This window comes from Accipiter gentilis, unplaced genomic scaffold (assembly GCF_929443795.1).
Source record: "Accipiter gentilis unplaced genomic scaffold, bAccGen1.1, whole genome shotgun sequence".
In the NCBI taxonomy this organism is placed as follows: domain Eukaryota; kingdom Metazoa; phylum Chordata; class Aves; order Accipitriformes; family Accipitridae; genus Astur; species Astur gentilis.
In genome coordinates, this window is record NW_026060971.1 from 27648 (window position 1) to 39058 (window position 11411).

Below are 11411 nucleotides of genomic sequence, written 5' to 3' on the forward strand. Positions count from 1 at the left end.
ATTTCCCGAGATCTATGGGGCTCCCTGAAACTGCCATCAGCTCCCCAGATCTATGGGGCCTCCTGGAAACCGCCGTCATCTCCCCAGATCTATGGGGCTCCCTGAAACCGCCATCAGCTCCCCAGATCTATGGGGCCTCCTTGAAACTGCCATCATCTCCCCAGATCTATGGGGTGCCTCGAAACCACCATCATCTCCCCAGATCTATGGGGCCTCCTTGAAACTACCATCATTTCCCGAGATCTATGGGGCTCCCTGAAACCTCCATCAGCTCCCCAGATCTATGGGGCTCCCTGAAACCGCCAGCATCTCCGCAGATCTATGGGGTGCCTCGAAACCACCATCATTTCCCGAGATCTCTGGGGCCTCCTGGAAACCGCCATCATCTCCGCAGATCTATGGGGTGCCTCGAAACTACCATCATTTCCCCAGATCTATGGGGCTCCCTGAAACCGCCATCAGCTCCCCAGATCTATGGGGCTCCTTGAAACTACCAGCACCTCCCCAGATCTATGGGGCTCCCCAGACCTATGGGGCCTCCTGGAAACCGCCGTCATCTCCCCAGATCTATGGGGCTCCCTGAAACTGCCATCATCTCCCCAGATCTATGGGGCCTCCTTGAAACTACCAGCATCTACCCAGATCTATGGGGCTCCTCGAAACCACCATCATTTCCCCAGATCTACGGGGCCTCCTTGAAACTACCATCATTTCCCCAGATCTATGGGGCTCCCCAGACCTATGGGGTTCCCTGAAACCACCATCATCTCCCCAGATCTATGGGGCTCCCTGAAACCGCCAGCATCTCCGCAGATCTATGGGGTGCCTTGAAACTACCATCATTTCCCGAGATCTATGGGGCTCCCTGAAACCGCCAGCACCTCCCCAGATCTATGGGGCTCCTCGAAACCACCATCATCTCCCCAGTTCTATGGGGCCTCCTTGAAACTACCATCATTTCCCCAGATCTATGGGGCTCCTCGAAACCGCCGTCATCTCCCCAGCCCTACGGGGGCGCCTCGAAACCGCCGAAGCCTCCCAGGATTTTTCGGCGAGCCCCGAAATCGCTTCTAACCCCCTAAATGTGTGGGGCGGCCCCACCCCCACGTGATCTGTGGGGTGGGGGAGGGGGGGGGGGGGGGCCCCGCCCTGGGTGGCGCTTCCCGCCCGCGCGCCCGCTTCCTGCCTACGCCATTTCCCCCGCCCCCAAATAACGGCCGCGGACCCACAGGTACCGGAGTGGGGGGGGGGGGGGGGGTCGGGGGGAGGGTGGGGGGCACCCAAGGGTGCTGGGGGGGGTTTGGGGGGGTCCCAAGGGACTTAGGGGGCACTCAAGGGTGCTGGGGGGAGTTTTGGGGGGGGTCCCATGGGGATTTGGGGGCACCCAAGGGTGCTGGGGGGGGTTTGGGGGGTCCCATGGGTGTCACGGTGAGTTTGGGGGGGGTCCCATGGGAGTTAGGGGGCACCCAAGGGTGCTGGGGGGGGTTTGGGGGGGTCCCAAGGGGATTTGGGGGCACCCAAGGGTGTCACGGAGCACCCAAGGGTGCTGGGGGAGTTTTTGGGGGGGTCCCAAGGGACTTAGGGGGCACCCAAGGGTGCTGGGGGGAGTTTTGGGGGGTCCCATGGGGATTTGGGGGCACCCAAGGGTGCTGTGGGCATTTTGGGGGGGTCTCATGGGACTTTGGGGGCACCCAAGGGTGCTGGGGGGAGTTTTTGGGGGGGTCCCAGGGGGATTTGGGGGCACCCAAGGGTGTCACGGAGCACCCAAGGGTGCTGGGGGGAGTTTTTGGGGGGGGTCTCATGGGACTTAGGGGGCACCCAAGGGTGGTGGGGGGAGTTTGGGGGGTCCCATGGGTGTCACAGTGAGTTTGGGGGGGGTCCCAAGGGACTTAGGGGGCACCCAAGGGTGCTGTGGGGGGTTTAGGGGGGGTTCCAAGGGGATTTGGGGGCACCCAAAGGTGCTGGGGGGAGTTTTTGGGGGGGTCCCAGGGGGATTTGGGGGCACCCAAGGGTGTCACGGAGCACCCAAGGGTGCCGTGGGGAGTTTTTGGGTGGTCTCATGGGACTTTGGGGGCACCCAAGGGTGCTGGGGGGGTTTTGGGGGGGTCCCAAGGGGATTTGGGGGCACCCAAGGGTGCTGGGGGGACCCCACCCCCAGGGTGACCCACGTGTGTGTCACGTGACCTCCCACAGGTCCCAGCCCGGGGGGGGGGGGGGGGCGATGGGTGGCCACCCCCCAACTCCAGTGGCCGTCGCCCTCTGCGCCCTCTTGGTTGCCCACGTTCCGGTGGCCACCAGGGGCTCCGAGTTGGCCACGGTGGCCACCAGGAGCTCCGAGTTGGCCACCGGGTCAGCGGTGGCCACCAGGGGCCACCAAACTTTTCCGACGGCCACCGTTAGCCCTCAATCGGCCGTGGTGGCCACCAGTTCATCCCCGGAGGCTACGGGCCACCAAATGCTCTTGAAGACCACCGAGGGGCAACGAGTAGCCGCAGAGGCCACCGTCGACCTCCAGGCAACTATGGAGACCGGCGGTGGCCACCACTTGATTTTGGAGGCCACCGCGGCCCAGCAACTAAGCCCGGAGACCACCGTGGGCTACAAAATACCTTTGAAGACCACCGTGGGCTACCAAACAGCCTTGAAGACCACCGTGGGCCACCAACCGGGTTTGAAGACCACCGTGGGCCACCAAACACCTTTGAAGACCACCGTGGGCCACCAACCGGGTTTGAAGACCACCGTGGGCCACCAAACACCTTTGAAGACCACCGTGGGCTACCAACTGGGTTTGAAGACCACCGTGGGCTACCAAACAGCCTTGAAGACCACCGTGGGCCACCAACCGGCCCCGAAGGCCACCGTGGGCCACCAACCAACTTGGAAGACCACCGTGGGCCACCAACCGGCCCCGAAGGCCACCGTGGGCCACCAACCAGCCCCGAAGGCCACCGTGGCCTCCTCCGCAGCCTCCCACCCGCCGCCAAGTCCAACCTCCCCACCGGCCCCGTGGCGGTGGCTAGCGCCGGCGACGGTAGCCACGTCGGTAGCCCTCGGGCTAGCGACGGCGGCCGCTTGCTTCCGTTTCCGACGGCGCCGCTCGGGTTCGACGACCTTCGGGCCGTGGGCCGGCCCGGCGCAACTTGCCGAAGATGACGGCGGAGGGTTGGCCAGTCAACCGTTGGTAGCCACCGTGGCTACCGGGCAAGAAGTAGCCACGCTTAGTACTTTCCAAGGCAACGCCGATTCGGTGGCCATGGAAGAGTTGCCGGGGGATCCTCCCGGTAACGGGAATCCCGGCGGGCGGGATTTCTCGGCCACGCCTTCCCCCAAATAAGCGCCGTGTGGCTTCCTGTTGGTGGGCGGGGCCGGAAGGGGGCGCGGGCGGGGCGCGTCGCATCGTTGGCGTCGGCGACTTGGTGATATTTGGGGTTTTTTGGGTTTTTTTTTAATGTTTTATTTTTATTTTCCGGGTGGTTTTGTATTTAATAAATTTCTCACGGGGCTACGAGGAACTCGGGTTTATTCCCCTTCCCCCAACTTGGAAGAAATCCAGGCGGCCAGACCCCGCCCCCGTCGATGACATCACGGCTCCGGCGCCAGGGTTTATTGAACGGTCGCGGCGGGTGGGGACCGCGCCCCAAAATGGGCTGAAACTCCGCCCCCCCCCCCCAATTTTGTCTCCCCTCAAAGGGAGGCTGGGGGAGGGAATCCAAGATGGCCGCCGTCACAGCCCTGCTCTCGCCAAGATGGCTGCCCGGGCCAAGATTGCGCTGCCGGACCCAAGATGGCCGCCCTCGGCCTTGTCTGACCCAAGATGGCCGCCCTCATCCCACCCCACATGCCAACCGCCCCGCCCCACCCCAAGATGGCCGCCCTCGGCCTTGCCTGAGCCAAGATGGCCGCCCTCGGCCCTACCCCGCCCAAGATGGCCGCCCTCATCCCACCCCACATGCCAACCTCCCCGCCCCGCCCCAAGATGGCCGCCCTCGGCCCTACCCCGCCCAAGATGGCCGCCCTCAGCCCTACCCCGCCCAAGATGGCCGCCCTCGGCCCTACCCCGCCCAAGATGGCCGCCCTCGGCCTTGCCTGAGCCAAGATGGCTGCCCTTGACCCTACCCCACCCAAAATGGCCGCCCTCGGCCTTGCCTGACCCAAAATGGCCGCCCTCGGCCCTACCCCGCCCAAGATGGCCGCCCTCGGCCCTGCCCCTCCCAAGGTGGCCGCCCTTGGCCCTGCCCCACCCAAGATGGCCGCCCTCGGCCCTACCCCACCCAAGATGGCCGCCCTGGGCCCTGCCTGACCCAAGATGGCCGCCCTCATCCCACCCCACATGCCAACCTCCCTACCCCACCCAAAATGGCCGCCCTCGGCCCTACCCCGCCCAAGATGGCCGCCCTCGGCCCTACCCCACCCAAGATGGCCGCCCTCGGCCTTGCCTGAGCCAAGATGGCTGCCCTTGACCCTACCCCGCCCAAGATGGCCGCCCTCGGCTCTACCCCACCCTAAATGGCCGCTCTCGGCCTTGCCCGACCCAAGATGGCCGCCCTGGGCCCTACCCCGCCCAAGATGGCCGCCCTGGGCCCTACCCCGCCCAAGATGGCCGCCCTGGGCCCTACCCCACCCAAGATGGCCGCCCTCGGCCTTGCCTGAGCCAAGATGGCTGCCCTTGACCCTACCCCACCCAAGATGGCCGCCCTCGGCCCTACCCCACCCAAAATGGCCGCTCTCGGCCTTGCCAGACCCAAGATGGCTGCCCTTGGCCCTGCCCGACCCAAGATGGCCGCCCTCATCCCACCCCACATGCCAACCTCCCCGCCCTGCCCCAAGATGGCCGCCCTCGGCCTTGCCAGACCCAAGATGGCCGCCCTCGGCCTTGCCCGACCCAAGATGGCCGCCCTCAGCCCTACCCCACCCAAGATGGCCGCCCTCGGCCTTGCCTGAGCCAAGATGGCTGCCCTTGACCCTACCCCGCCCAAGATGGCCGCCCTCGGCCCTACCCCACCCAAAATGGCCGCTCTCGGCCTTGCCAGACCCAAGATGGCCGCCCTGGGCCCTGCCAGGCCCAAGATGGCCGCCCTCATCCCACCCCACATGCCAACCGCCCCGCCCTGCCCCAAGATGGCCGCCCTCGGCCCTACCCCGCCCAAGATGGCCGCCCTCGGCCCTACCCCACCCAAGATGGCCGCCCTCGGCCTTGCCTGAGCCAAGATGGCTGCCCTTGACCCTACCCCACCCAAAATGGCCGCCCTCGGCCCTGCCCGACCCAAGATGGCCGCCCTCATCCCACCCCACAAGCCAACCTCCCTACCCCACCCAAAATGGCCGCCCTCGGCCCTACCCCACCCAAGATGGCCGCCCTCGGCCTTGCCTGAGCCAAGATGGCTGCCCTTGACCCTACCCCGCCCAAGATGGCCGCCCTCGGCCCTACCCCACCCAAAATGGCCGCTCTCGGCCTTGCCAGACCCAAGATGGCCGCCCTGGGCCCTGCCTGACCCAAGATGGCCGCCCTCATCCCCCCCCACATGCCAACCGCCCCGCCCTGCCCCAAGATGGCCGCCCTCGGCCCTACCCCGCCCAAGATGGCCGCCCTCAGCCCTACCCCACCCAAGATGGCCGCCCTCGGCCTTGCCTGAGCCAAGATGGCTGCCCTTGACCCTACCCCACCCAAAATGGCCGCCCTCGGCCCTGCCCGACCCAAGATGGCCGCCCTCATCCCACCCCACATGCCAACCTCCCTACCCCACCCAAAATGGCCGCCCTCGGCCCTACCCCACCCAAGATGGCCGCCCTCGGCCTTGCCTGAGCCAAGATGGCTGCCCTTGACCCTACCCCGCCCAAGATGGCCGCCCTGGGCCCTGCCTGACCCAAGATGGCCGCCCTCGTCCCACCCCACATGCCAACCTCCCTGCCCCGCCCCAAGATGGCCGCCCTCGGCCCTACCCCACCCAAAATGGCCGCCCTTGGCCTTGCCAGACCCAAGATGGCCGCCCTGGGCCCTACCCCACCCAAAATGGCGCCTGGCGGCCATCTTGGACGTCGCGACCGGGCGGGGCCAGGCGGACGCCTCCTCCAATTCGTCCGTCCAGATGAGGGCGCCGCTTTCGTCGGCGGGGCGGGGCCGGGCGGCCATCTTGATTCTCACGCTCCCTCGGCGCCCGGCGGCCATCTTGGCGCGCCCTCCGCACCGGGCGGCCATCTTGTGGCCGCGCCCGGCCGCCATCTCGTCCTCGCTGCCGCCGCTCCCTTCGACTCCGCCTTCTACGTCCCGCTCGGCGGCCATCTTGGCGAGCCCGGCGGCCATGTTGGCCCACCTGGCCGCCATGTCGGGATACCCGGAAGCCATGTTGGGACACCGGGCGGCCATGTTGGCGCATCCTTCGGCCTCGTTTTCGCGTCCTTCGGCCACGTTTTTGCGTCCGTTGGCCGCGTTTTCGCGTCCGTTGGCCACGTTTTCGTGTCCGGCGGCCATGTTGGCACGCCCGGCGGCCACGTTTTCACGTCCGGCGGCCATGTTGGCGCAACTGGCGGCCATGTCGGGACACCCGGAAGCCATGTTGGGACGCCGGGCGGCCACGTTGGCGCGTCCTTCGGCCGCGTTTTCGCGTCCGTCAGCCACGTTTTCGCATCCGGCGGCCATGTTGGCGCAACTGGCGGCCATGTTGGGACACCAGGCGGCCACGTTGGCGCGTCCTTCGGCCGCGTTTTCGCGTCCTTCGGCCACATTTTCGTGTCCTTCGGCCACGTTTTCGTGTCCGGCGGCCATGTTGGCGCGCCCGGCGGTCGTGTTTTCGCGTCCGGCGGCCATGTTGGCGCAACTGGCGGCCATGTTGGGACACCAGGCGGCCACGTTGGCGCGTCCTTTGGCCTCGTTTTCGCGTCCTTCGGCCACGTTTTCGCGTCCGTTGGCCGCGTTTTCGCGTCCTTCGGCCACATTTTCGTGTCCAGCGGCCATGTTGGCACGCCCGGCGGCCACGTTTTCACGTCCGGCGGCCATGTTGGCGCAACTGGCGGCCATGTCGGGACACCCGGAAGCCATGTTGGGACGCCGGGCGGCCACGTTGGCGCGTCCTTCGGCCGCGTTTTCGCGTCCTTCGGCCACGTTTTCGCGTCCGTCGGCCACGTTTTCGCGTCCGGCGGCCATGTTGGCGCAACTGGCGGCCATGTTGGGACACCAGGCGGCCACGTTGGCGCGTCCTTCGGCCGCGTTTTCGCGTCCTTCGGCCACATTTTCGCGTCCTTCGGCCACGTTTTCGTGTCTGGCGGCCATGTTGGCGCGCCCGGCGGTCGTGTTTTCGCGTCCGGCGGCCATGTTGGCGCAAGTGGCGGCCATGTCGGGACACCCGGAAGCCATGTTGGGACGCTGGGCGGCCACGTTGGCGCGTCCTTCGGCCTCGTTTTCGCGTCCTTTGGCCACGTTTTCGCGTCCGGCGGCCATGTTGGCGCAACTGGCGGCCATGTTGGGACACCAGGCGGCCACGTTGGCGCGTCCTTCGGCCGCGTTTTCGCGTCCTTCGGCCACGTTCTCGCGTCCTTCGGCCACGTTTTCGCGTCCGTCGGCCGCGCCGCCGCTCCCGGCGGCCATGTCGGTTGCGCGTCCGCCCTCATCCCCCGGCGGGGGCGGGGCGGGGCGGTGCAGGAAGCGGAGGAGGGTGACGCCCAGGAAGGGCGGGGTGCCACGCCCAACCCCCTCCCCAAAAAAAAAAAGGATCACGGGTGTCCCACCCTCCCCCGCCAAGGAATGAAATTCAGGGGGATTTCCCCCCCCCCCCCAAAAAAAAAAAATGGGAAAAACATAAATAAATGAGAGCTGGGCGTGGCCGGCGGGGTGCCACACCCCAAGAGCCCCCCCTTGACCACGCCCTCCCACCTCCCAATAAATTCCCAAATTTTTTTTTTGGAGGGGAAACCCCCCCCCCCCCCCCCCAAAGCTCGTACCTCCCGTCCGTCTCGTTCTCCCTCACCGGAAGCCGAAGGGGCGTGGCGGCCCCGCCCAAGCCCCGCCCACTCAGGTGCGCGCGGCGCAGCCGCGCCCTTCTCCAGGCCACGCCCCCCAAGGAGGGGGTGGGACGATGATGACGCAACCCCCACCCCCCACGCCGCGTCTCTTTAATTAGCCGGCAAGGGTAATGAGATGCAAATGAGCATTATAATGAGGTGGGTGGGGAAAAAAAAAAATGGAGATGGATTCCCGGGGGGTGGGGTGGAGACACGGAGCCGGATCCTGGGCGGGGTCCTGGTCGTAGCCAATCGGAGGGCGGAGGCGGGGCCAGTTGGGGGGCGGTGCCGTAGGGCTGGTTCAGGGGGTGGAGCTGGGGGGGAGGGGAGGGAAGAAAAACAGGGATCAGGATCGGGATCAGGATCGGGAGGCTGAGCCCAGAGCCGGACCGGATCGGATCCGGGGATTTGGGATCGGAGCTGAAACCCAACCCGGACTGGATCCGATCCTGGGATTTGGGATCGGAACTGAAAACCCGTCCCGGATCGGATCCTGGGATTTGGGATCGGAACTGAAACCCGACCCGGACTGGATCCGATCCTGGGATTTGGGATCGGAACTGAAAACCCGTCCCGGATCCGATCCTGGGATTTGGGATCAGAGCTACGACCCGGACTGGATCCGATCCTGGGATTTGGGGTTGGAGCCAAGACCCAGCTTGGATCAGATCCTGGGATCAGGGTCGGAACTGAAAACCCGTCCCGGATCGGATCCTGGGATTTGGGATCGGAGCTGAAACCCGGACTGGATCCGATCCTGGGATTTGGGGTCGGAGCTACGACCCGGACTGGATCCGATCCTGGGATTTGGGGTCGGAGCCAAGACCTGGCCTGGATCACATTTTGGGATTGGGGTCGGATCTGAAAACCTGTCCCGGATCAGATCCTGGGATCAGGGTCGGAGCTAAAACCCGTCCTGGATCGGATCCTGGGATTGGGGTCGGAACTGAAAACCTGGCCCGGATCGGATCCTGGGATCAGGGTCGGAGCTAAAACCCGGTCTGGATCGGATCCTGGGATTTGGGGTTGGAGCTAAGACGTGGCCTGGATCACATTTTGGGATTGGGGTGGGAGCTAAAACCCAGCCGGGATCGGATCCTGGGATCGGGGTCGGAGATAAAACCCGGCCCGGATCGGATCCTGGGATGGGGGTTGGAGCTAAAACCCGGTCTGGATCAGATCATAGGATCAGGGTCGGAGCTAAAACCCGGTCCGGATCGGATCCTGGGATTTGGGGTTGGAGCTAAGACCTGGCCTGGATCACATTTTGGGATTGGGGCCGGAGGTAAAACCCGGTCCAGATCAGATCGTAGGATCAGGGTCGGAGCTAAAACCCGGTCCGGATCAGATCCCGGGATCAGGGTCAGAGCTAAAACTTGGCCCAGATCAGATCCTAGGATCGGAGTTGGACCTGAAAACCCAGCCCGGATGAGATCCTGGGATCGGGGTCGGAGCTAAAACCCAGTCCAGATCAGATCATAGGATCAGGGTCGGAGCTAAAACCCGGTCTGGATCGGATCCTGGGATCGGGGTCGGAGCTAAAACCCGGTCCCGGATCAGATCCCGGGATTGGGGTCGGGACTGAAGACCTGGCCTAGATCAGATCCTGGGATCAGGGTTGGAGCTAAAACCCGGTTCGGATCAGATCGTAGGATCAGGGTTGGAGCTAAAACCCGTCCTGGATTGGATCCTGGGATTTGGGGTTGGAGCTAAGACCTGGCCTGGATCACATTTTGGGATTGGGGTGGGAGCTAAAACCTGGCCTGGATCAGATCCTGGGATCGGGGTCAGAGCTAAAACCTGTCCTGGGTCGGATCCTGGGATCAGGGTCAGAGCTAAAACCCGTCCCGGATCGGATCCCGGGATGGGAGTCAGAGCTAAAACCCGTCCCGGATCGGATCCCGGGATCGGGGTCAGAGCTAAAACCTGGTCCTGGATTGGATCCCGGGATCAGGGTCAGAGCTAAAACCCGGTCCCGGATTGGATCCCGGGATCGGGGTCGGAGCTAAGACCCGGTCCGGGTCGGATCCTGGGATCAGGGTCGGAGCTAAAACCCGGCCTGGATCAGATCCTGGGATCGGGGTCAGAGCTAAAACCCAGTCCAGATCAGATTGTAGGATCAGGGTCGGAGCTAAAACCCATCCCGGATCGGATCCCAGGATCAGGGTCAGAGCTAAAACCCGTCCCGGATCGGATCCCGGGATGGGGGTCAGAGCTAAAACCCGTCCCGGATGGGATCCCGGGATCGGGGTCGGAGCTAAAACCCGGTCCCGGATGGGATCGCGGTGCGGGGTCCGGAGGCAAGCCCCGCGTGGGATGGCGTCGCGGGCGTTGGCGGGGCGGGAAGAAGAGGGATCGGACTCACCGGGTGGCGTCGAGGCGCCGGATCCAGTCGACGGTGCGTCGCCGCGCCTGTTCCCAGGAGAAGAGGGGCCGGTATCCGAAGCGTCGCCGCGCCTTGTCGGTGCGGACGCTGAAGGGGGTGGAAGCGACGGCCAGGGTGTAAGGGTTGAGGAGGGGGGCGTAGGGGCGCAGCGGCCGCAGCAGGAGCCGCAGGGCGGCGTTGAGGCGCGCCAGGAGGGCCAGGAGGGCGGCGGGGGGCCGGGGACCCCCGGAGCGGAGGCCGGCGGGTCCCAGCAGCAGCATGTTGAAATCCTCGTAGGCGGCGTAAGGGGACGAGTCGTAGCAGAAGAAAACTTCGCCGGCCACCGTCGGCGGCTGGAGGCGAGCCGCCCGCGCCGCCAGGATGTGCATCCAGGCCACGTTGCCTGCCAGGGGGAGGGAGCAGAGGGGAAGGAAAGGAGAACAAGGGGGGGGGGGGGGGGGGTTGGGGGGGGTTTGGGGGGGGTTTTGGGGGTTTTGGGGGGGGTTTTTTGGATTTTGGGGGAAATTTGGGGGTTTTGGGGGGGTTTTTTTGGATTTTGGGGGAAAATGTTGGATTTTGGGGGGGTTTTTTTGGATTTTGGGGGGGAATTTTGGGGGGTTTTGGGGGGGTTTTTTTGGATTTTGGGGGGAATTTTGGGGTTTTGGGGGGGTTTTTTTGGATTTTGGGGGGAATTTTGGGGTTTTGGGGGGGGTTTTTTGGATTTTGGGGGGAATTTTTGGGGTTTTTGGGGGGTTTTTTTGGATTTTGGGGGAAATTTGGGGGTTTTGGGGGGGGTTTTTTGGATTTTGGGGGAAAATGTTGGATTTTGGGGGGGTTTTTTTGGATTTTGGGGGGAATTTTTGGGTTTTTTGGGGGTTTTTTTTGGATTTTGGGGGGAATTTTGGGGGTTTTGGGGTTTTTTTTTGGATTTTGGGGGGAATTTTGGGGTTTTTTTTTTGATTTTGGGGGGATTTTGGGGTTTTTGGGGGTTTTTTTTGGATTTTGGGGGGAATTTTGGGTTTTGGGGGGTTTTTTTGGATTTTGGGGG

At 64.5% G+C, this 11411-nt stretch overlaps 2 protein-coding genes across 2 annotated transcripts; one reads left to right on the top strand and one right to left on the bottom strand.

The window, feature by feature from the left end:
• Positions 1–1151: 1151 nt before the first annotated feature.
• On the top strand, positions 1152–3524 carry LOC126037229 (chondroitin proteoglycan 1-like). Its single transcript, XM_049797500.1, has 2 exons — positions 1152–1231; positions 2194–3524. The coding sequence occupies exon 2, from the start codon at positions 2222–2224 to the stop codon at positions 3335–3337; it is 1116 nt and encodes a 371-aa protein (XP_049653457.1). The 5' UTR covers positions 1152–1231; positions 2194–2221; the 3' UTR covers positions 3338–3524.
• Positions 3525–8175: 4651 nt separating this feature from the next.
• On the bottom strand, positions 8176–10766 carry LOC126037230 (3 beta-hydroxysteroid dehydrogenase type 7-like; the record flags this gene model as incomplete). Its single annotated transcript, XM_049797501.1, has 2 exons — positions 8176–8312; positions 10364–10766. Coding segments are annotated over 2 exons (416 nt in total), but the record flags the coding sequence as incomplete, so codon positions are not given.
• Between the last annotated feature and the right edge of the window lie 645 nt (positions 10767–11411).